We start from the raw sequence: 23,535 nt of genomic DNA, 5'->3' as shown, positions 1-23,535 counted from the left end.
GGGGAACCTAACAATTCAACACTGCTGTGCGGCTGGGAAATGCAAGGTCCCGATTTTCTTGGACCAAGGCAGCCAGATAATTGTCAGCTTCTTTTGGATGCCATTTTCACCCCCATAAGAAAGTTACTGTTACAGACATGTTTTTAACCTGGCTATTTTGGTGAAAATAGTGCTGACCTAAAGTTGATTGTGGTACATGGCATCACTCTCCTAAAACTGACCTTACAGATTTATGAGCAAAGATGCTTATTCTTACCACTTTTATAATTTGAACACTGAAATGCCAAGTTTTGACAGAGGCAGGACGTATAGGAAAGGAGCTGACATCTCTGTGTAGCTCCTGGACATCAGTGTTCTCCATGTGCGTCCTGTCTCCTGATTCTGAAGCAAAGCAGAAAGCTGAGCTGAGGAAAGAAAGGACTGGGTATTGGCATTTGGGTACCAGTTTCCTGGCTGAGAAAAGAAAAGTAGCTCTTCTCTAAACCTACCCTTTGACATCCTAAGCAGAATTTATTGTCAGGAGACAATTCTCGATGCATATACAGCACTCACTGGTGGTTTCTGTGATTAAATGCATTAGTAGATGATGGTTTATTCAGCAGGCCTTGCCACGCCAGAAATTCTACGTTTGGTTCTTTAATGAGTAGTGATATCATTTGGGATCCTCAGGTTTTGCAGTGTCTGTAAAAGCAAATGTTGCTACACATTGGGTGGGCAGCTGTGAGTGTTCATAGCTAACATTCGTGGAGCCCTTCCTGTGTGTCAGGTACTAAGAGCTTTATATGTATTAACTAAGATAAGCCTCATACAGTTCCCTGGCTTAGTTACTATTATTATTCCCATTTTGCAAATGAGGAAACTGAGGCTCCAAGATGTTAAGCCATTTCCTTGCGGTCACAGTCAGTAATTGATAGAGCCACGATTGAAATACAGACATTCTGGTGCCGCAGTCCTCTTTTAACGACTCTGTTTTACACGATTGCATTAGTGTTCTTTCCAGAGAACATAAATCATTGGGTTTTACACTTTTGTTAGTAGGCAAAGCCTTCTTTCGAAACAAAATCTTGCATGAAACTCCAATGTTAAGTAGACTGAAGTGGAGATTTTCTGGTTGGTTTGGAGTGGGCATCCTGGACCTACTGGCTCACTCTTTACCCCCACATATTATCCTTGGTGTCCACAGCACCTTCAGGATTGGAAAGGCACTGCAGACAGTATTTCATGAAAGCAATAGCTCCTTCAGGTCGCAAGTGAAAAATCCAACTTCTTTTTTTACTGAGTTCTTATGGTAGAGGCCCAAGTGAAGCTCCTGAGCAAGTGTATAAACTTCTGCCTTGACTGTATAAAATGCTCTCTATCTCTTGGACCACAAGTATGGACCGTCTTCTCTCTTTTGTCAGGAATGTCTTTTTTAATTAGAAGACAGGAAGAAAACAAAAACCAGACTGTGTCCCACAATCAGAAATCTCCATTGTGGCAGAGGGGCCTTCACCGCCACCAGGGCGTCCCACCAGACGGGGAGAGACTCCAGCCTTCTGAGGCCATCCTGAGGAGTTCCTGTTTGGGGGTGTGAGGGAAAATCAGCGCGGTTTTAAAAAAGATGGCTGCAGCCTGTCCGGCGTGGTGGGTGGGGAGCTGGTTTCCTGGTGAACTTGTTTCTCAAAGGAAAATTAATTTTAAGGAAATAAAAAAGGAAAAAAAGAAAAACTAAAACCAGAACTGAAACATTCGCCTGGTAGCAAATGAAACGCACACATACATACACTTACACACATGCTAACACATGTGTGCATACACAGAAAAAAGTACAAACTTTCTGTGAAACACAAAACGGGAAAAATAAATTCAAATGAATTAAACAGCTGTAATTGGAAGATAACGGTCAGGATCATCTAAGGTTTTGTATTGTTTTGTCCTCTTTTCTCTCCCATACTTCCCTTTGTCCCATTTCCCCTTCTCTTTTAACAAAGTGAGTAGAAATTTCTCCCATCCTCCCCAACCATTTCTTACAACTTTTAGAGTTGTTTGGACAGAGGAGGAAGCAAGGAGCTTTTTCTGTTTTTATATCGTGGTCACATCAGTGATACTAGGACCTGCAAGGGCCAAAATTTGTGTGTATCCCAACTTGAACCACCCCATTCAGTCTCTAAATCCACTTCCAATCCACATTGGGTTGTCGTCAGCCTTGGAGGTGAGCCAAAATTGGGGTGAGTTTGATATAAATGTACATTCTAAGTTTTAGTTTTTTTTAAGATTTTTTGTTGTTGTTAATGTTTCACCCACAGACATGAGAGAAAAAAAAAGAGGGTGGGAATATGGAAAAAAGTGTTTACAGGGCTAACTGTATTTTAGTAAAAAAAATGTGGACATTATTTGACGCCATGGGTATGAGGCGGGAGAGGGAAGCCCAAAGCAGATCTTAATGATTTAAAGGAGTTGCAGCCCTGCACAGGCACTAGATATGAAGGCATTGTTCTGTCTGGTGTTGTAGCCATCTCAAGAACAAATCAACAACAACGAAAAAAAAAAGAAAAAGAAAAAAATAAATTTTTAAAATTTACTCAGTGTTTGTTTTCACTTCCTTTCACTGCTTCATAGTTGTAAAATGGTGCAGCTAGACCACTTCAGTGAGCAGTCTTAGTTGTTATCTAATCATCTGTATATGGAGTTTGAAAGGCAGTCCCCTGGCCTTAATGCCAGAAACCTTCATATTTCAGGGGAGTGGCTCATTCTGCATCTTTTATTCTGATTCATCCTAAAACTCTTCATTTTATCTTTTCGTGTAGCCTCAGTGGAAAAGAGAATGGGTCATTCAGCATGTTAAACAGAAATGTGGTATGTTCTTGCCACAATGGCCACCCAAGTAGATTGATTATTTCCTAACCTACTGAGTATTTGGTCTGTAAAAAATATCTGTATTGAAGTACAATGGACATACAGTAAGCTGCACATATTTAAGTTGTACATACAGTTGATAAGCTTTGACATAGGATACACCCATGAAATCATTAACAATCAACATGGTGAAACTATAGAAGTTTTCTTATGGCTCTGCCTGTCCTCTCTCATGCCCAAGTGGCCACTGATCTGCTGTCTATCATTGTAGAGTAATTTGCATATTCTTGAGTTTTATGTAAATGGGATCACATAGTATGTTATCGTTGTTGGGCTTTGAGCTAATAACCTTGACTGCAGAGCTGCATCTAGTATTTGGAATCAGTGAAACAATCTTTCCTGCATCACATCAATTATACTCAGAGTTATACTCTAAAGAGGCATCATTGGAAGGAAAGGAAAAAACTTGAATGTGAAACAGTGTTTAGAGTGAATTATCGAATTCTGGGCATCAGCACAACACCCTAGATATCCCTTTCATTTTCTGGGTAAACAATACTTTAAATCCTGGTCCAGTCCTAGGTTATTGCAATAGGTAGTTGATTTTGCTCTGTTTAAGGAATTTAGCTTTTATAACAGAAAATTGTATCTGGGACTGAAAAAACATGGAAGACTTAATACAGCTCTCCCTGGCCACTGAAAAATAGCATGTGGAATGCATATCCTCATTAATGTCAAGAACATCACAGCTCTAGCTTTGGAAACCAGAACTCTTAGTAATAGTGTCAGGCCCTCACTCCTTACTGTACGTCTCACAAATCGCTTCAGACTAGTTCTTAAAATGGTCATTACTTAGTTCTTAAAATGGTATAGCAAGGACACCCACATATATTTTAATTTAAAAAGGGACTGTTTGGGATCAGGTGCCCTAATGTAGATACTATGTTCCTGCATGACGTTGTCTAGTGAGAGTAGAATGAGAGTCGTGCACCTGAACTTAACCTGTCAGAAAGTCTCCACAGAATTGTCTGTTCCCCCTTTCCCCGATTGGCTTGGCCAAGGAATTTTAGTCATGATTATGTGAAACAGATCACCCATTGGGGCTATTCCAGTGAGATTATACTAAAGGAAAGTAACTTGTAATTTTTATGTGCCTGAGCTATAAAGATCAATAACTGAGAATGTAGGATAAATAAGAACTTGAGCTTTTAAATGGCATCAGTACCTCATGAATGCAATGTACGTGTCCACCTTGTGTGGCCCTGGTTTAACTGCCCTGGTTGTGCAAAGGCCAAAATCCAGAGAAGTTAAAAATCCAAGATTATGCAAGAAGATGTGCCTGATTTTCTTCGGATACATTATCAGCAAATGAGAAAATTGCGTCCAAGAACATTCCTCTGACAAAAATACACTGGACAACAAAAGCATATAGGTCAGGAGCAGGAGAATGAAATTCAAGTGTTCTAAGAAACTTGCATTATTCCTAAAAAGGACAAAATCTCTTCTGGTCAAGATGGTAAATGTTGTGCTGGCCTCCTATCACAACTACATCAAAATTACAACTAACTACAGAACACCCACTATGGAGAATCGCCTTAAGTCTAGCTGAACCGAAGTTTTCCAACTAAGGACATACAGAAGCCATGTCTAGACTGGTAGGAAGGGCAATGACACACTGAGTTGGTCCCACACCTGTCTGGGACCATTAAAAATCAGGAGGGATATCTTGACTGCTGAGTTCCCCCTACCACCCCCAGGAGCAAGGAGTCCCAGCCCCACACCAGGCTACCCAGGGTTCCAGGGAAGCCTGGAACTTCTCAGGAAGAAAAGTCCCCACAGCTGTCTGAAAACCATAGCAGAGTATGTAAATGAGTGAGACGGGGCTGCTGGAATCCCAGGCCCTCCTCTTAAAGGCCCCACACATGGACTTACTCGCTGACAGACTTGCTAGCTCTGCGCTCCAGCAGTGAGGCAGCAGCTCGAAAGGTGCCGGGTACCTAAGTGGAGGAACTGAATTGACTGGCTTCTGGTCAAGGGCTTGAGGGGCAGCTTTCTCCCAGACAGAATTGCTGGCCGAATCTATCCTCTGTTGAGTCCTCATCCAAGCCAGTGTGCAGACGCAGGCAGGTACCATATCTGAGTTTTCATAACCTGGCTAACACCATTCACCCTGCCCTGCTGATTCCCTGAGACCCAGCCCCACCCAACTTGTGGGCCCACCCAAACTGCTTCCAGTGGCTTTTCCATACAAACACCCTGTCTTGGCTCATGCTCCCGATTTTCCTAAAATCTCTCAAAGGTTCCCAAGCCCCAAACAAGCAGTATTGGCCTTGGCATGCCCCATATCTCTTGCTAAGCAGCCCCAAGTCCAGTACTAGGGGCAGTTCACCTTGGTTTGCAGCTTAGGCCCTACCAGGCAGCTCCAAGCAAAGCACAGGCAGTGACTAACAGCCTGCAACAGAGCACTTCCCAAGAGCCCCCAGAACCAACACACCCAGTGGCCAGCTTCAGACCACACTAGGGCACCACCCAACCACCACCACAAACGACACACCCAAATGGTGATGGGACAGGCACCAGCGCTCTGCTAAAGTGGATCCTGCTTGATAGTGTCAGCCCCTGCACAACAGCTCCACTGAAGTCAGTCCTCACGACCAGCCAGCCTGAGGGTAAATCCCTCTCACTGACATGCAAACAGCAACCAAGGCTCAACTACAGCATGAGGACACACATAACCCACACAAGGGACACACCTGGAGCACCTGGCTCAAGTGACCAGGGAGACTGCCACTGGGCCCCACAGGACACCTACTACATAAGGTCATTCTGCTAAGACGGGGAGACATAGGAGCTCTACCTAATACATAGAAACAAAATCAAAATGGGAAACAAAGAAATATGTATCATATAAAAGAACTCCAGAAAAAAATAAAATAGAGACAAGCAATCTACCAGACAGTTCAAAACACTGGTTATAAAACTGTTCAATGATCTCAGTGAGAACTTCAACAAAAAGGTAGTAAACATAAAAATGGAGATAGACAACATAAAAATAAATGGATTCAATCACTGAAATAATACATTAGAGGGAATCAACAGTAGATTAGATGAATCAGAGGATCGAATCAGCAATTTAGAAGATAAGGTAGCAGAAAACACCCAATCAGAATGGCAAAAAAATATTCCAAAAAGAAGAGCGAGAGCAAGGAATTAAAAAACTACTTGAAGAAATAATGATGGAAAAGTCCCCTAACCTGGTGAAGGAGAAAGACATACAAGCCCAGGAAACAGAGTTCCAAACAAAATGAAAATAAAAGAGAACCACACCAAGATACATGATAATTAAAATGCCAAAGTTTAAAGACAGAGAATCTTAAAAGGAGCAGGAGAAAAGCCGTTACCTACAATGGAGCACCCGTAAGACTGTCAGCTGATTTCTCAACAGAAACTTTGCAGGCCAGAAGAGATTGGCACAAAATATTTCAAGTGATGAAAAGCCAGGACCTACAACCAAGATTACTCTACCCAGCAAAGCTACCATTTAGAATTGAAAGACAGATAAAGAGCTTCCCAGACAAGAAAAAGCTAAAGGAGTTCATCACCACCAACACCAAGGAATGTTGGAGGAATTGCTTTAAGAAGAATAAAAAGAAAAGATAAAAAATATGAATAATAAAATGGCAATAACTACATATCTATCAACAATTACTTTCAATGTAAATGGATTAAATGTTGCCATCAAAAGATAGGGTGGCTGAATGGATAAGAAAACAAGACCCTTATTTAATATGCTGCCTACAAGAGACTCACTTCAAATTGAAAGACACACAAAGACTGGAAGTAAAGGGATGGAAAAAGATATATCATGAAAATGGAAATGGAAAAAAAATAAGGTGGGCTAGCAATACTTACACCAGATGAAATACTTTAAAACAAAGGCTGTAACAAGAGACTTAGAAGGACCTATTAATCCCACTGCTGGGTATTTATTCAAAAAAAAATCCAAAGCTCTACTTCAAAGGGACATGTGCATCCATATGTTCATTGCAGCGTTATTTGCAATGGTCAAGATGTGGAGGCAGCCTAGGTGTCCATCAGTGGATGATACAAATATACAATGAAATATTACTCCACCGTAGAAAAGAATGAAATCGTCATCCATCTGCAACAACATGGATGGATCTAGAAGGTATTGTGCTGAGTGGAGTAAGTCAGACAGAGGAAGACAAATGCCATATGATTTCACTTATATATGGAAACAAACAGAAACAAACTCATAGATACAAAACCTTTTGATGGGTGCCAGATGGGATCAGGATTGGGATGGGTGAAAAGTGGGAAGGGATTAAGAAATACAAATTGATTGTTATAAAATAGTCATGGGGATGTAAAGCATAGCATAAGAAATATAGTCAATAATGTTGTAATAACTATGTATGGTGTCAGATTGGTATTAGATTTACCAGGGTGATCACTTCATAAGATATAAATGTCTAATTACTATGTTGTATACCTAAAACTAATAGTGTATATCAACCCTAATTGAAAAATAAATTATTTGAAGAAAAAAATAGAAAAGCCATCAACGTCCTCTCCTATGAATACTGAAAAGTTATTTATATCAATGAAAAGCTGAATTAGAGGAAGGAATCTTGAATTAAAAGGGACTATTTAGTTGGATACAAGGATGAACTTTGTTGGGAGGAAGGGCTTGGAGGAGGGAAGGGAAGGAAGTTTTCTATTGGGTGCTACAGGTATGTTCGTCTGGGCCACAGACATCAGTGTTCTAATGGATTCCAACTTCAACACTAGCAGAGGCCACCAGCACAGCCAAAGGCTACTCCGAAGCGAAGCGGAACTCCAGCATAGCTAAGGAGCAGTGAGTTGCAACACGCATTGTCCTGCCTTTAACCTGTGGAATGGGGTATGTCTGTCCACAACTGGCTACTGCAACACACATCTCTGAAATGAGAGCCAGCTGTGCTGTTTCTGTCTGTTTTGTTTTTAAGAAGTAAGTAGAAGCCCAAGGAAGATTTCCGGCAGCCGTTGAGCTGCCTGCTGACATCTGTCCACACGTGGCCACCTAGTGCAGATCTCCCAGGCATCTAGAATTATCTATTCTCGGTCTCCCTGCTCTACTGTTCATCAAGGGTTGCAAACTCAAATGCCTTCGGGGACAAGGCAGTGAAAGGAGTGAAGCAGGCTCCCAGAGGGCTATTGAACTGAGAGGACATTCCCATCTAAAGGTTCAGCTGATTATTGCCATTGGGGAATGGAAGACAATGTTTCCATGTTTGCCAGTTTTCTGAGAAGCTGAAAATCTGATATGTGACATCTATTCTTAAAGTGTTGATAACTAATTGCAATGTAAAGAGGAAACAGAGCAGCACAGTTAGTGGGGAGAATTTGTAAAGGACTGGAAACTAAGACTAAAGACAAAAGGAACGATATAAGCACTGCTCTAATTGGTAAAATTTCTTAAAGGGATACGAGTTAACAATTCTGAAACCTCTGTACATATGTGCTGCATGGAAAAGGGCATAGCGAAGTCACTTTGTAGTAGAGAAACCTGACAAACACGACCTTAGCCAGGTGATGAAGGTCAACATCAACAATGATAAATCATGGTGATTGTATGTCCCCTCAGTATGATGTGGTGAGAATGACACTTCACCTCTGTGGTCTTCCTTACAAAAACTGTGAGAAAGACAACAGATAAACCCAAAATGGGGGATTTTCCAAAATGTACCCTCAAAGTCAAAAACAAGGAAAGAAATCCTTAGACCAGTGGAGGCAAAGGAGATGCGATGACTAAATGTAATGTGATAACTTGGATGGGATCCTGGAACAGAAAAATGATATTAGATTAAAAACTAATGAAATCTGCATTTTAAAAAAATGGAATTTAGTTAATAAGTGTATTCATATCATTTCATTAGTTGTGACAAATATACCGTAGTAATATAAGGTGTTAGCAATTGGGGAAACTTGGTCTGGGGTTTATAGTAACTCTATTAGTAATTTTTCTATAAAGCGAAAACTATTCTAAAATTGTTTATTAAAAAAAAAAATCAGCACAGGCTGCTTCACCATTTAAAGGTGCTCAGCCTTGCCCATAACAAGAAATGGCACTAACATACTATTTCTCACCTGTCAGTTTGGCAGAAATCCAAAAGGTTAATAATATCGTTGGTTGGTGAGACTAGGGAAATGGGCACCCTCAGATGTACAGGATTTTGCCAATATCTAGCAAAATTACACGCACGGCCCAGAAATCCCATTTCTGGGACTCCATGCCTAAGATACACCAGCAAAAATATGAAAAGACATAAGTAGGCACACGCCTATTCACTGTAGCATGATGTATACTAACTAAAGATGGAAACTCAAATTCCCACTTAACGGGTAATCAAAACAGAAAAAGCTGCATCCCTTTGAGCCTCAAGATTGGACAATCTAGATCAAAGTACCCATTTGCAGGAAATACAAGAGACAAAGTATGTTAACAACAGACATGCAGCTAGCATCCAGGCAAAAGCAGTATGCAGAACAACCAATTCAGTATCTTCCACAATTACACTGCAAGAGAAGAAAATCTATCTAATGCCTTAAATGTGTAAACAATAGATATTTGATAAAAGTTGATGTTTTCCCATTAGGTGTGATGATATTGTGGTTTTTGTTTTTTTCAAAATGGCCCCTGTCTTAGATACATACCGACTACACATGAAATGTTATGTGTAGGGTTTGCTTCAAAATAATCTCAGGGTGGGGGTGTGGATGGTAGTTTAAATGAGAAAGACTGACTATGAAGTGGTAATTGTTGAAGCTACTGCATACCAAAGCTATTTCATACCATCCTCCCTAATTTCACAAATGTTTAAAATCTTCCCAATGAAAAGATAACCAAATTGATGAGGCCAGAAAATTACATCTATGAGCCACATTCAAACAATCACCAAGAGTGTGCACGCATTGCCCTAATATATTTAATAGTATATGGATATACAGGAGAATAACAGATTGTCATGGTCCTAAGTGTAGTTGAAATACCAGCCCTTCCTTTTTCACCATTTCTTACAGGGAAATTGATTTGGACAGGATTTTCTATTCTGAATGCATGTACAAATCCACACCCTTGCTGTAGCCAGCTTCCTTCTGGAAAGCAGCCAGCCAGGTGAGTGCTTATGGAGGCCCTCCTGACTCATCAGCCTGGAAGGCAGGCCCTCCCTGTGTCAACGGCCGGAGATGGACGGCAGGTCCTTGGGGAAAAAGGGCTAGCTGGCATCAGAAATGGATGATAGAGAAGCATGGAAGCAACTGATACTGGATAAAGTAACGAAATAACTGAGTCTGTTTTTAACATTTATTAATCCAAAAATACATAAAATTCCACTTTCTACACCAGGCTCTCAGACTCTCAAGAAAGGAGGTAGCTGCCAGCCTTAAGTATCTGGTATAATACCTAAGTGCTCATATTGATCTCAGGAAGGGGAAAGAAGAAGAAGCGAGGCTCAAACTAGGGAACCCCAAAATCAAGCCGAGGCTCTGCAGAGGCCCTGCCACGGGGAGCTGGCCCACAGCACTTGGCTCTTTCTGCCAGGGGAAATGGGGGCACTCGGGGGCAATTCCCTCTGTACAACTAGGCCCCGGGGTTGGGGAAGCCCCTGCCCTGCTCACGGTGTTATGGCTGAGTTCCTCTAGAGCCAGCAGACGAGAGCTGGCAGAGGATAGGCATGTCCAGAAGACAGTCCCCAAAGCAAAACTGGCTTCTAGTTTCCCTCACCTTCCGTCTGCAGGGAGACCCTGGAATGTGAGCCTCTCTCCCCTCTCCTGTTTGGCCCAAGCCCATTTCCAGGAGACCCAGAGATAGGACCCTGCAGCCAGTCAGGTGCCCACTGGGGCCGTCGTACCTCCACATCAGCCCACACAGCCACGCAAGAAGCCTGTGTCAGTCAGTCTGCAGCCTCATTGCATGCCAACTGGGTGCATAGGCCAGGGCCCGGGGCCAGCAGGAGGGGCCTGGGCTACTGGCTGCAACTGCTGCTGGGACTGCCAGATGTGATGCAGCTCCTTGAACTGTTCCACCATGCGGTCTTTGAGGTCTGGGTTTGAGATCTGTAACCGGATACTATCAGCTGACCAGGAAAGCTCCCCTGAGAACATCTCCAACAAGAGCCGAGCAGCTACAGGCACCACCTGGGGGCAGAGGAGAGGAGCCAGGACAGGGAGAACCTTGGCAGGGCTGTCAAATCCAGCTGTGCGTGAGGGCATCCACCAGGGGGCGGGGGGTGAAATGCATCCACCAGGAAGAAGGGGCACAAATGTCCACCTCATACAAAGGCTACTGATGTGTGGACAGCCCTTGGTCTTGACTACCTCTGGCAGCCAAGTTTACACTGCCTGGAGACCCTGAGCCTCCACCGTGGAACAAGGGTTTGTCTCAGGATTACCCAATACTCAAGCCAACGCAGTCTTGGGAGTGTTGGGAGATGGTGACATACCTGGACAGTGATGAGCTTCTTCTCTCGGGGTTTGCGGTCTGGCCACTCCTCCCCAAAGCAGAAGAAGATTTCGAACGATGGTGGGGTGTTGGTCTGGCCCTTCTGGAACAGGATGAGCTCTGCAGCGAGACCAAGACGCTTAGTCAGAGGCTAGACCCGTGCCCCTGGATGAGAGGAGGCCAGATGGAACACGGTGTGGGCCCTCACCATTGAGAAAATGCTCCAGGCTGAAGAGCTTGGTCTTGACCTCCCGCTGGATGGGGTTGGGCTGTGATGCATGAGCTGAGGCGCAAGGCCCGCTCCAGAACACTTTGCATTGGCACAGGCGGATGGCGTACAGATCCTGGCCTTGCAGCTGGAGGATGAGCCCACGGTCCAGCACATCCAGCAGCTGGTTCGTGTAGAAGCGCTGCTTGTCACTGGGGATGTCCTCGGGGCTGGGGAAACGCACCTGCTCCAGGCTCACCGGCCCGAAGAGCTCTACCTGCTCCTGGGTGGCCTCCAGCTGGCTGTAGAAAAGCCGGCAGCCATGGGGGTTGCTGATGGTGAGAGCACGGGGTGGCCGCCCCCGGTACTGGAACTTGATCTCCAGGTCAGTCACTGTGGGGCAGAGGGGCAGGACGGCCCGTCTTTGAGCCCCACGCCTCCCCATTCTACGACGCCCTGATTTTCTCTGCCCAGGGGCTAGGTCGTGTGGTCAACTCTCCTACTTACTTCCCCCCACCCAAAAAGGGACTGGCATGGCGACTTTCTTCTTCATCATCCTCTATCCTCCTTGCAAACCGACCCCCGCCCCAACACGGATTTACCCTCCCCAGCCCACCCATGGGTCCTTACAAGGCAGCATGTGGGGGCTGATCAGCAGTTCAGGCAGGAGTTGTTCGCCTGCAGGGGGCAGACCAGCAGCCAGCGGCACAGGCGGCTGGCTCGGCAGGACCTCAGGGAGAAGCTCCCTAAAGGCAGCCGTGTCGCCAGCGGCAGGGACCAGGAGTCTGGGGTCTGGAGCAGGGGGACCCACCACCACAGGCGGCTGGAGAGTGGGTGGCCACTTGATATCCTCTTTGGGTAAAGAATAGGGTGCCATGGAGGTGCCAGGCTGCACTGCTTCTACGGGGGGGTGGGGGGGTGGACAGAGCTTTAATGCCGCTTCTGGGAACTGCCTCCCGGGCCCACCTACTTCCAGCCCTGGGCCTCCCCACCAGCCTCCCTTCAGCCCCCTCCCAGGGACCTATGGTACCTGAGGCTTTCCTTATACTAGGCCTCCAACCACACCACCTTCCTGCCTCACCTGTGATGCTCAGGCTTGGTAACATCCTCTGGAGCTGAAGGGAAGACACAGGCAAAGGAGGAGGGAAGAGGCCCGAGAGAGAGAAGGGTGGATAGCTTATTACATTGATCTGAGGCTAAAGAAATAACACGTGAGAACCACAAGGCAATTCCCTGGGTTTCGCCTTAGCCCAGGCCAGACTCTGCCTCCAGCCCCAGTTCTTCCATCCCAGGCAGGCCAGTGAGCTCTCAGTACCAAAGTTTCCACATCATCTTCTGAACAGGTCTAGTATGTACTAAGCCCCAACTGCTGTGAGGATCAGTCAGACAATGTGTGAGCAGGTTTTGTACCAACAAAGCCCCAGAGGGTTCAAGGTGGTAACTTTGTTCCTATCCTCAGAATCCCAGAGAGCTGCCGGAAGAGCAGCACGCTCCAGAGAAATGGGGCTACTCGGTCCTAGAGCAGAGGAGAGCAGAAATGTCCCCTGCAGGCCCATCACGTCAGGGTTGGTGGACGCTGGGAGAGAGGCCCTCACTCACCTCTTCCTCTTCTTCCTCCCCGTCTCCTGCACAAGTACAATCCTCATTGGGCTGTGACTCTGCAGATGGAGGGAGAGAAAAGAAAGACAGGAAGGGAGTCAGTGAGGGAGGAGAAGGGAGGCCCCAGGGGCAGGGCAGCTCCTGCTGTGACTTTACCCTGCCCAGCACTGCCCAAACACAGTGAGGTGAAGGACTGCACAGCCATCAGGAATCAGTAAGGACCTCCCCAACCCCATGGCACTCAGCTCCCTGGGCCAAGATCCAGGCCGAGGGCTGGCTGGCCGAGGAAGTTGGCCTTGGGCTCTGGTCCATGCCAAGCGACTCGGCCCCACAAATGACCTATCCCAGACCACTCCTTGGGAGTCCTGGGTGTAATGACCTAGCAGCATATGCCCAATAACTGCACCCTGGAGGTCCCTGGTTCTTCCTGCACAGCCACCTAGGTGGCCCACACAGGGCCAGGAACGATACCTGCGGAAGCAGGGCCATTGGAGCAGACCTCGTAGATCTTATAGGGCTGAGGCGGCATGTCCCGGGGCCCATCATAGATGAGGCGGAAGTCACGGCTCTTGTTAAGAGCGCAGCGCAGGTTGGCCTTCCACTTGGCGGGATCAGCCTCATCTACCCCTTCGGTGTACTTCCCCGTCTCCTTGGCCCAGGCCTGGGGCAGGAAGAGAAGACAGGCGACCACAGAGAACCTCACCCCTCACCAAAGCCCAGCTCCTCTTGGCTGATGGGAGTCGCTGCTGTGTGGGGAGACTTTCAGCCACATACTGAGTGCCTCTCTGCCAGGTGGGAGATATAACACCAGTCCTTCCCAGCCCCTGGGGCTCCAACAAGCTACAGGAAATCCAGGTGCTTTGAAAGGCATTGCATTCATGGCTCTTGGGGAGTAAATAGGAACAATCTCTAATGGGCCTGGCGCAACGTGGTGGGTAAGAGCATGAGGTCTGGAGCAGGACTGGGTTTGAATGCAGAAACTGCCACCCACCAGCTGTGTGCCAGGGGCATGTCACTTTGTCTCTCTTTGCTTTGGTCTCCCCATCATAGAACCCACCTCATAGGGTGGTCGTGAAGACTCAAGGGCCCATAAAGCTCTCAGAACTAATTGTACTTGTTCTTAGGACAGGCTCCATATACTTCCATTTGACTTCTAGGAATTTATCCTACAGAAGCATCCCCACACATACAAAGTCATTTATTGCAGCACTGTTTGTAAAAACAAAAGACCCCAAGTAACCTAAGTGTCCATCAACAGGGGCTGGTTAAATTATGGCCAATCCGAAGAATGAAATAGGAGGCAGTAAGAAAAAAGGAGGAAGCGTTTGATATACTGACATTATGTGGTCTTCATGAAATATGAGGTGCAGGAGAGTATGCATACATCTGTCATTTTGTGAAAAGTGTTCGTAGAAACACAAAAACCTCTCACGCAGGATAAACAAGAAACTGATAATACTAGTTGCTTCCAAGGAGAGGGTGGCTTGCTGGGGACTGGGGTAGGAGAGAGACTTTTTGCTGCAAACCTCTTTATGCTTTTTAAATTTGGAGTTGTGTGGCCATGTTAACTGTTCAAAAATAAGAAACAGATTTGAAAAGAATCTTGAAAAGGTAAATATAAAGTGCAAAGACTAATATCAAAGCTTTATAAAGTACAAAATGTAATAGCCAAAGCTTTAAAAATAAGCATTCCCTTTGGCCCAGCAATGTTGAATGCTAGGAACTAACCCCAAAGAAAATCATTTAAGATGTGCAAAGGGTAAGAGTTTAGAGGGAGTACCTAGCAATGTGGTCTTTAACACTGAAACACTAAAAGCAGCCCGAAGCGTCAAAAACTGAGACAAAAAAAAAAAAAAAAAAAACAGAGACGGGGTGAATAAACTGTGCTAAACCCCTCCCATGGAACCTTCAGCAGTCTCTAAAAGTGATGTGGCATATGTTGGAGAGAAAAGCTGGTTCTGATGTTGGATGAAAAATGTGGGTTACAAAATAGAGTAGCTAGCTTGATTCTACATTTGTATCTCATATATTCACATATGCAGAGAACTACAAATATAAGCAAAAAATAGGCAGAGTAGGTACAGGGGAATTCTGTTGTCTTCTTTTAGCATATGTGTACACCAAACAGGCACAGTGCACTTGTACTCACGTGTAATGAGAATGAGACAAGAAAAAGGTAGAGGAAGAAGAGTGACAGGAAGATCTGGGGTTCCATCAGTCCCCACCTTGCTCTGGGGATCAGGTTAGAAAAGGTATATACCCTGTGGTCATGCCTGCATCCCCTTAGGCCAGGCCTACGGTCACCTGCAGCAAGGCAGCTGGGTAAGTGGCCAGTTTGAGATTTGGGGCGGCCCCCTCACCCAGGGAGGTGACGCCTCAGAGGTCCAGGCAATAGCTCACCCAAGGCTTACCTTGAAGATGGTGTTATCTCCCTCCTGACTTGGGCCGTGCCGCGTGGCATGGCGCCAGGGGATGCAGAAGAATTTCCTTTCGCCATTGACCCACTGAAGCCCTGGGTACTGGCAGCTGTTCACCTGGGCCACCAGCCAGGGCTTCAGCCTCACGCGGCGGGGCGGAGGGGGGGCCCCGGGGGCAGGCTGGTTCATGGCAAAGGAGTCTGCAGAAGAAAGCCAGAGGGGAGTATCAGCAGATTTGCAGCTCAAGGCTCCTTTGGCAGAGGGACATGGGGACACTCAGGGCGCCCAGCTAGTGGCTTTCCCTTCCTCCCATCACTGGGGGTAGTCTCTCCAGTGGGTCCAGGTGCTCAAAGCCAATTCCCTTTTCCTTCGGCTTTCTTGTCACTGGGCCCCTGCTGTGTTTGGGCGCAAAGGAAGGAGGGGGTCACAGATGCAGTGAATGCTGTGGATATCCCACCCAGACTCCCTTTACCAGACAAAGTATCACATCCCCGGTCGTGCGGCTGGCACAGCAGAGTCACAGGGCCGCCCCCTGCAAGACCTGCCTCACTGCCTCCCTCCCCACAGGGGACAGCACGTAGCCAATGCACAGCTGATACACAGGGACAAAAGGAGGGTCCCCTTGCTCTCGGTGAAGCAAACTGGGGCTATGGGTGCTCCAGAACTTCCTGAGAGGTCAGGCTGATTCCACATCCTTGCTTAGCTTTCTCCCTGCCCCAGCCTGCTCCCTTCCCTCACTAGGAAATCTGGCCCAAGACTGAGGCAGATGTGTTTCCACACCCCATCCTCAGAGACTCCTTTCTTCCTGAGTTACCCTCAGGGATCCTGAGAGAAACCTGGACACCCTGAGAGAAATCCTATCAGCCAACTCAGTCTACTTCCTGCCTCACCAGGACAGCGGCCACCAGACTTAGTCTATCCTTCTAAAACCATCAACTTCCTAGACTCTGGTCCCTCCTCGACCATTCATTCATTCATTCATTCATTCATTCATTCATTCAGTAATTAGTAAGCACCTAACATTTGCCAGGCCGCATGCGGCCCAGAGCTGCGGGAACTATAGAGGCGAAGTCTAACAGCCACCCATGGGGAGCCAGTGCCACCTCTCCAGGCCAGTCACTGCGTCCCTACTCAGAGGCCAGCTGGCCACATGGAACCCATGCCTCCTCCCCTCCACCTGCCAGCTGCTCTCCAGACACAGGACCTGAAACTTCTCTTCACTGTCTTGAGCCCCCTCCTGCCCAGCTCCACCCAGGGTGGTTTTTCTCCTGCCCTTGTCCTTAATCTGTGAGCCCCGAATCAGACAAGAAGGGCTGCACCATCATAGAGCCACCCCTCCCGAGACTGAGAGGGGAATCTGTCACTCAACAAATAAAGAACAAAGGGCTAAGCAGGATGAGAAAGCAGGCTGCCTCTATCCCGGGCTCTAGTTTCTGAGCATAGTGAGTAGATGGGTGTGCATGCGTGTGTAAGAGGGCACACACTTCCCCAGGACAAGGCTCCTCCCCCTCCTTGGTACCTCCATTCCCTCAGAAGACCCTCCACAAGTAAGAAAAGGGGGGGGTGGCAATGAGGGTGGCATAGGGATGGGTAGGCATGCTGCCTGGAACAAGTGCAACATACAGACAGGTGCCAACACTTGCCCTTGTAGGGTGGGCATGGCAAGACGAACCCCACTCTCCAGGGAACCACGGGTGGTCCTAAACTCTTCTCCGGAGATGAGTGATTCGGGGCTCTTACTCTACCTTGCTCTGCCTTACCATTTTGTTTACCTTCCAGGAGGGAGCACAACCTCCTCCAGGGCAGGACTGTCTCTGGCTCTTTCCTTTCACAAACCCCCCAACCCAGAACCCTGCCATTTGTTGGACCAAAGTAGGACTTAAGAAACACCAGCCAACTGATATACCCCAGATGGCAGAAGCATTCTGTCCTCCAGCTGCCTCACCCCACCAGCTCTGCGCTCTCCAGGATCATCCTCCGACTCAGAGAGTGAGACCAGATCCAAGAGGAAGGATGCGAAGTTTCTAATGCAGGGGAGGGTCCAAGGTGGGCAGGCCTGTCAGGGAAGGAATGGCTGAAGGAATGGGGTATCTGGGTTGGTGAAGTGAACACTGAGTGGGATGGGGATGAGAGCTATCTTTAATATTTGAGGTACTCCTGTGTACAAAAGGAATAGGGTTTGAGTCAACACCACAACAACTTCCACGGAGGGAGACCAGGTTGGAGAGCTTTCTAACAGCTAAAACCATCCAACCGAGGCTGGGCTGCCCTGGTGGCCTCCTGGCCTGCCTGAGTGGGAGGTTAACTCCTCTCTCTTGTTCCAGGTCTGCTTTGGCCTTGGAGCACTGAGCCTCAGTTTCCCCTGAAATTCCTTGCCCAGTAACTTTTTGGGTTGTGGCTGCTAAGTGCCACCTCCTGCTAAGAAGTCTCCATTTGCAGGCCTCTCCTCAAAGCAGTGCCCAGCTCCAGGCTGGGTCAGGGAGGGTGGGAAACCTTCCAGCCCTGCCCCCAAGCATCAGAAGACGGGTATCTCAGTTCCCCTTTCTTCACCACCCTCCACCCAGCCCTAGGGGAAATGAAAGTGGCCAGAGAGGACAACTCAGAAACCTGACTCACTGTGAGCTGGGGGAGGGAAGGGACATGGAGAAAAAATTCTCATTTGGGTCCCCCAGACCAAATTATCAATCTCTCACCCCGTAGCCCATCCCCCAATCCCTAAGTCTGCTGGTGGTCGTTGGACATTTAGAGTGGTTCATAGCATTGGGTAGCCTCTCCCCAAAGGCTTTGGTTTTAGAATAGAGGGGCGAATGTTACCCGTAGCCGGCAATTCCGGCTAAGTGAATAAAGGTAGACAGAGGAAAGCTCTGTTGACACAGAAGGAAGGCCCACTTTCCTGATGACCCACGCACACATAGTTGGGCCTGCAGCTGTGTCGGGAGGTGCAGTGGGAGACCAGAAAGGCCTACTCCTCTGCCCAGGGCAAGAAGGAAGTCGGGGCCCGGCCCAGCACTGATGTTCAATACACACGTTTTGCAATGATAATTCTGGCCTCACGTCACTAAGGTACAGACCCTTCAAGCGGCCTTGGCAGGGCCGAGAGAGGGTCTGCCCAGCACACACAGAAGGCCTTCAGCCTCAGGGGGTCTGCCTGCAGCCAAGTGCACCAGGACCAGGGTCAGCCCCGGCTTCCCAAGGTGGCTTCCTCTTGCCGGAGGTGGGTTTAGATCTGATTCAGACCATCCTAATGCCTTTGTGCCCCATCCCTACTTTCCCTCCACATGGAAGCAATTGTCCAGATTTCCAAGGGACCCCAGAAGCAATCGGGCAGCTCTCAGAAAGTCTCTTTTACATCCCCCCCACACACACACACACACTCTGCTGGGAAGAGGACTTGACTTTCCATCAGCGGACAGGGCTGGCCAGGGGCCTGCCCAACTCCTTGACAGCTGAAAAGGCAGGGGTCTGCCTTTTCAGGGGAGAAATTTCTGTACCCTCAGACTAGCTTCGTGAATCTGAGCTCTGGAAAGTGAGAAAAACCAGTGCCTGCATCTGCTTCCAAGGAAATGCCAAAAGAGGTGTGGGCTGCTGAGGACTTGAGTGGGCCTCTATAAGTGAAGAATCTAGCAGGGCAGCCAGGAGCCCCTCTGGGGTCGGGGAGGCTCCACAATTCATGCCAGGCCCTGAAGTCCCAGGAGCCAGCGACCCGAGGAGCCTAGAACTCTGGGCACCAAGGACCCCCTAGGGCAGGAAGCACCGCAGCCCCTGGTTGTGGGCAGAGTAGCAAGCCCCTTGCCATCTCCCGAGTTTGATTCACATTGTCTCTCCGCAAACCCCACGCCAAGCACAGGGAGAAAGCGGGGGTTCCTGCACCAGCAAGAACCTAAATCAGCCCCCTCCAGGTGAGTCGATCGAACCCTGGGACAAGCGGAGGGTTAGGCAGGCGGCAGATGCGGGAGGAAGAAGTCTCTCTCGGCCTCCTCCCAGGGGCACGGTGGGGGAAGGCCAAGGAGCAGGGGGAAACCCCAAAGTCGGGCCTTAAAGTAAGAAAAGGTGATTTCCCAATGCCTCCCTAGACTTGCTGGGAGCCTCAGCGCCCGGGGCCAATAGCTCAGGGGAGGCCGCGGACTCTGCCTCTTACACGGCTGCTACCTCCAGAGGGCCTCAAGCTTCCTCCATCGGCCCCGCCCGCGTCCTTACTGCTCCTGGTCACTTATCCCCGCTCTGGACGCGCGGGAGTCCAGGCCAGACCCTGCGCTGGACCTCCCGGCAGGTTCCGCCCAGGGCACATTGCCTCTGGAGCAACGGGGGGGCGGGGGGGGGCGCTGGCTCAGGGTCTGCCTCTCCGACCGCCCCTCCGGCGGGTGGCGCCCCCGCCCTCCTCCCAGCCCTGCTGTGCCCGGAGTGGCGGCGAGGTCAGGAAAGTCCCCCAGTCCCTTCCGCGATACCTGGGGGCACCCGCTCCCGCCCCTCTGGGGTCACGGCCACCCTAGTCTCTTTTCCTCCGCTTTGAGATTCTTAATTGTTTCGTTTTTAAGCTTGAAGGAAGGACGTAAAGACACGAGTGCAAGAAATACTGTGCGCTGCGATTCCTCTGCTCTGCTAGGAGGGTCAGCGCCTCCCTTTCTCCGCGACGAGTCAAAAGACGGCGCCTCTACCTGACACCATCTTCCTACACACTCTCTGCCCGAATTCCGGCCATTGGCCTGGGAGAATGAACTCTTTAAACCTCATCCTCTTGCCCCAAAGGGTGAGGGGTGCCCCGGGGAGCACAGAAAGGAAGAATCGGGACTCGCCCCTCCATGGCCCAAGCCTCCCTTCTGCCAGGTGCCTGGGCGCTCCCCATCCTAGGGGACGCGAGACGGAGGGAGAGAATTGCGCCCCTCTGGGCTCCCCGGGGCCTGCGGGGCACAGGCTGCCGCTGCGGGACGCCCTGTGGTGATCAGGACGCAGGAGACACCCCGGAGGCCGCCAGACCCGCGGGGCGCGCCCTGCACTAGGTTCCCACCCGAGCTCCCGAGCCAAGCGAGCTGGACGCCGATCCCTGCCGCGTGCCCTCCCGGCTCCCGGCTCCTCCCCGCCGCTGGCAGGTGCCGGGCTGGCGCAGACAGGAGCGCCGGCCACCGGGACCTACCTGTCAGCCGTGCGCCCGCGTGGCTGCGCCCGGAGCACGGGCCGGGCGGCGGGGCCGACTGCGCTCTCCCGGAGCTGCGCCTCCCACCCGCCGTCCTGGCACTTCCGCGTCGCCCGCCCCCGCCCTTGGGCCGCGGCCGCCCAGCCTGGGTGCGCGGGCAGCGCCCCGCCCTCGCTGGGGCCCCCGCTCTGACCCGGCGACCGCGGGCCCGGGCTCAGCTTCGGGCCAGGCCGGACCCACTGCATCCCCGGCCTCCGGGGAGACGCGAGGGGGCGCGGTGGCCTGGACCGACGGCTGCGCTCCTCCGGCAACTGGAACCGCAAAATAGTCCTTGGACAGCCCCACCCACCCTGTCGCAGCGCTCAGCTGGGCCCTGGAGTTCCCCGCGCCCTCCGGGAGCTCAAGATCGGTGCAGACACAGGCAATCAACCACGCCGTGTACGAGAGCGCGAAGGGACAGCAGAGAGGTGGCCCCCGCCCTCGCCCCACCCGCCCGTCCCCTTCAGAGGGTCCTCCCAGCCCCCAACCCCGCGCCGCCGGCTCCCGGACCCGGACACAGGGCTCCTCAGGCCACCCTGCCTCTTTCTGATTGTCCCGCCCAGCTCCTCCGCCCTGGTCGCCTTCGGAGCCCCCCCGGGTCAGCACCATAATCACCTGTCCCGCCTCTTCACTCACCGCTCCCTTGACCAGCCATCAGCCATTCTTCGGTGCCATCAATGGGCGTCGCTCGCCGGCCTCAACCTTGACGCTGTCTGGTCCTTCATGGAACAGTCTTCGCTTCAAATTGTGTTTCAGCATCACCTCCTCTGGAAAGCGTCCCCTCCCGAGCTCCCGAGCTCTTCCTCGCCGGTTTCACTTACGGTTTTCATGTCTGATTCCCACTGGAATCAGCTTGTTCAGGGACCACTCCCGTTTTCTACAGTAATTTTCAATAAAAATATTTTTAAATAAAGAGCATTTCCAAGTTAACCGACTAAATTTTAGACAGCAACTAAAATATGTAAGTTCTACGAGGTACTATTTGCCCCTTAAAGTGTAGAGCCTGTGTTTTTAACAAATACGGTATTAGTCAGTTGATGAATCAGAACTTTGACCTTCTCCTCCCCTCTCCTTCCATCTAGGAAAACCTGACTTGGTTTTTACCTGTATCATCACTCATCCTGTTGTCTTTCTTCTTCTCTTCTGCCTCTCTCTCCCTCTCCCCTACTCCTTGTAGCCCTAATATAAAATGGAAATATAATCATACATAAGTATTTTATTATTTGTATTATATCTGCTGAGTATTTCACTATTTCGTATTTTTTAAATTTGAAGTGTGGATGGGGAAAATGTAGATAAGTAGATTGTTTTGTTGTATTTCTTTCTTTAAAAATCAAACTGCTATTTAATTGAAAATGGTCTCCCACAAAATGAGAACCTTTTTCCCTGGAGGCCAGGCATGCTTAATAGAAAATATTATTTATTGGATTAGAAAATATAGCTGGAGCAATCGTCAGGAAGAGCCTTCTTTTATGGTCAAATGCTCCCCGTACAGTCAGAGAGATCATGAGACTAGGATTCTGAAGTCTGCCCCACACACTCCCCCCCTTGTTCAGGTGAGACCCCCACCTGTAGAAGGCTCTGAAGTTCAACACGAACCCTGTAGGGGCTGAGTGCGGAGGAAGCCGCACGCACTGAAGCTTGCATCCAGCTCTCTTACGTTCAAGCTAAGTCTCCTTAAGTAGGTCCTGGGATTCTCATGCCCTGTCTCTAAGGGGCAGATGATATTACTGAGCTCACAGCTCCGGTGTGAAGCTCCGGGATGGGGGCGATTCAGGGGCTCCGCTCTGCTCAGGACCTGCTTTGTCCAGACCAGGGGAACCTGAGCTAAGAACCACTCTGGGTAAGAGATAGGACATAGGGAGGAAGGGGCAGGGGCAGGCGCATCACTCAGGCTCCTCCAAAATGGAAGGGTCCCCTTGCCTCCTGATGCTGTCTTAGGGTAAGGCAGAAGCAAAGGGGAAGTGAGGCTACACTGACCCCCATGCAGTCACTCCCAGTTCCCCCCAGGGCACATGGTAACAGGGATGTGGCCTTCACAGCCCCAGGAGCCTCCACAGAGATGTGTGTCTAGGCCCCTCACTCCCAACGGGGTGGCCCCTGCCTTCCCCTGGCTAAGGCTTCAGATTGAGGGTGTGGTTAGAGGCCTGATTCCCGTAGAAGTAGAAGCGAGGAAGTGTGTGTGTGTGTGTGTGTGTGTGTGTGTGCGCGTGCGCGTGTGTAAGCTGTGTCACCAAAGGGAACTGAAAGAAGCCCGGTATGAGTGGCGGGAGAGAAGACTGAGGTCCAAGGGGCAGCTGAACCTCCCACCCAACTCTGAACCTGCCCCCTTCAATGCAGGCCTGTGCAGACAGCGACCTTTGCCTGAAACCTACCCTCCAGGAGATATACTCTCTCCGACCCCAGCTCTCAGGGTTCCTCAGGCTGGCCTGTTCCTCAGATACCCCCCATTTCTGGGAACTTGTTGGCTGGACCTGGTGCTGAGTCACATTCTGGCTTCACCACTCAGACATTGAGCAAACCACAGACACTCTCAGAACCCCCATTTCCCACCTGTTAAGTGAGAATGATAACCTTACTTTCACAGGTTTGCGGTGAGGCCTAAATTCGACAAATGCTCAGTGAACACCTCTACGTGCCAGGATAAAGTGGCAAACAAAAAGTCCACTTTGTCTAAATCCCCTGCCCTCTTGGAGCTTCCATTCTGTGGAGTGAGGTAGACAGCAAATGCTTCAGTAACAAAATTGGGGCTTGTGAGTTGTTGTGCAGGCAAAGCAGAGATGCGACGTTATCTAGCATAGGT

At 49.4% G+C, this 23,535-nt stretch overlaps 2 protein-coding genes across 3 annotated transcripts in view; one reads left to right on the top strand and one right to left on the bottom strand.

The window, feature by feature from the left end:
- The window catches only part of TNPO3 (transportin 3), a 72,376-nt gene extending 69,857 nt beyond the window's left edge, over positions 1-2,519 (top strand). Inside the window, exon 23 of the mRNA XM_081038549.1 lies at positions 1,401-2,519. The gene's annotated coding sequence lies outside the window, so the exon portion shown is untranslated. The remainder of the gene's footprint in view (positions 1-1,400) is intronic.
- Positions 2,520-10,187: 7,668 nt separating this feature from the next.
- Positions 10,188-20,949, bottom strand: IRF5 (interferon regulatory factor 5). Of its 2 annotated transcripts, XM_081038551.1 has the most exons (10): positions 20,694-20,784; positions 15,557-15,762; positions 13,617-13,806; positions 13,146-13,204; positions 12,628-12,661; positions 12,177-12,446; positions 11,791-11,939; positions 11,547-11,694; positions 11,340-11,458; positions 10,188-11,034 (listed from the first exon to the last, which is right to left on the bottom strand). In XM_081038551.1, the coding sequence occupies exons 2-10, from the start codon at positions 15,749-15,751 to the stop codon at positions 10,804-10,806; spliced, it is 1,395 nt and encodes a 464-aa protein (XP_080894677.1). In that variant the 5' UTR covers positions 15,752-15,762; positions 20,694-20,784; the 3' UTR covers positions 10,188-10,803. The 2 variants fall into 2 exon arrangements, with proteins under 2 accessions (XP_080894677.1, XP_080894676.1); XM_081038550.1 differs by having other exon boundaries at positions 11,547-11,939; positions 20,694-20,949.
- Between the last annotated feature and the right edge of the window lie 2,586 nt (positions 20,950-23,535).

Source organism: Rhinolophus hipposideros (genome assembly GCF_964194185.1).
Source record: "Rhinolophus hipposideros genome assembly, chromosome: 25".
NCBI lineage: Eukaryota > Metazoa > Chordata > Mammalia > Chiroptera > Rhinolophidae > Rhinolophus > Rhinolophus hipposideros.
The sequence above is the reverse complement of the archived record's forward strand: the minus strand, read 5'-3'. Positions and strand labels throughout refer to the sequence as shown.

Coding starts and splice junctions, on each gene's coding strand:
- IRF5 (XM_081038550.1), bottom strand. CDS start 15,751: ATGAACCAGCCTGCCCCCGGGGCCCCCCCTCCGCCCCGCCGCGTGAGG. Junction 13,807..15,556: donor GAGATAACACCATCTTCAAG/GTAAGCCTTGGG, acceptor TTCCTGCCCCAG/GCCTGGGCCAAGGAGACGGG. Junction 11,035..11,339: donor AGAAGCTCATCACTGTCCAG/GTATGTCACCAT, acceptor CTCTGCCCCCAG/GTGGTGCCTGTAGCTGCTCG.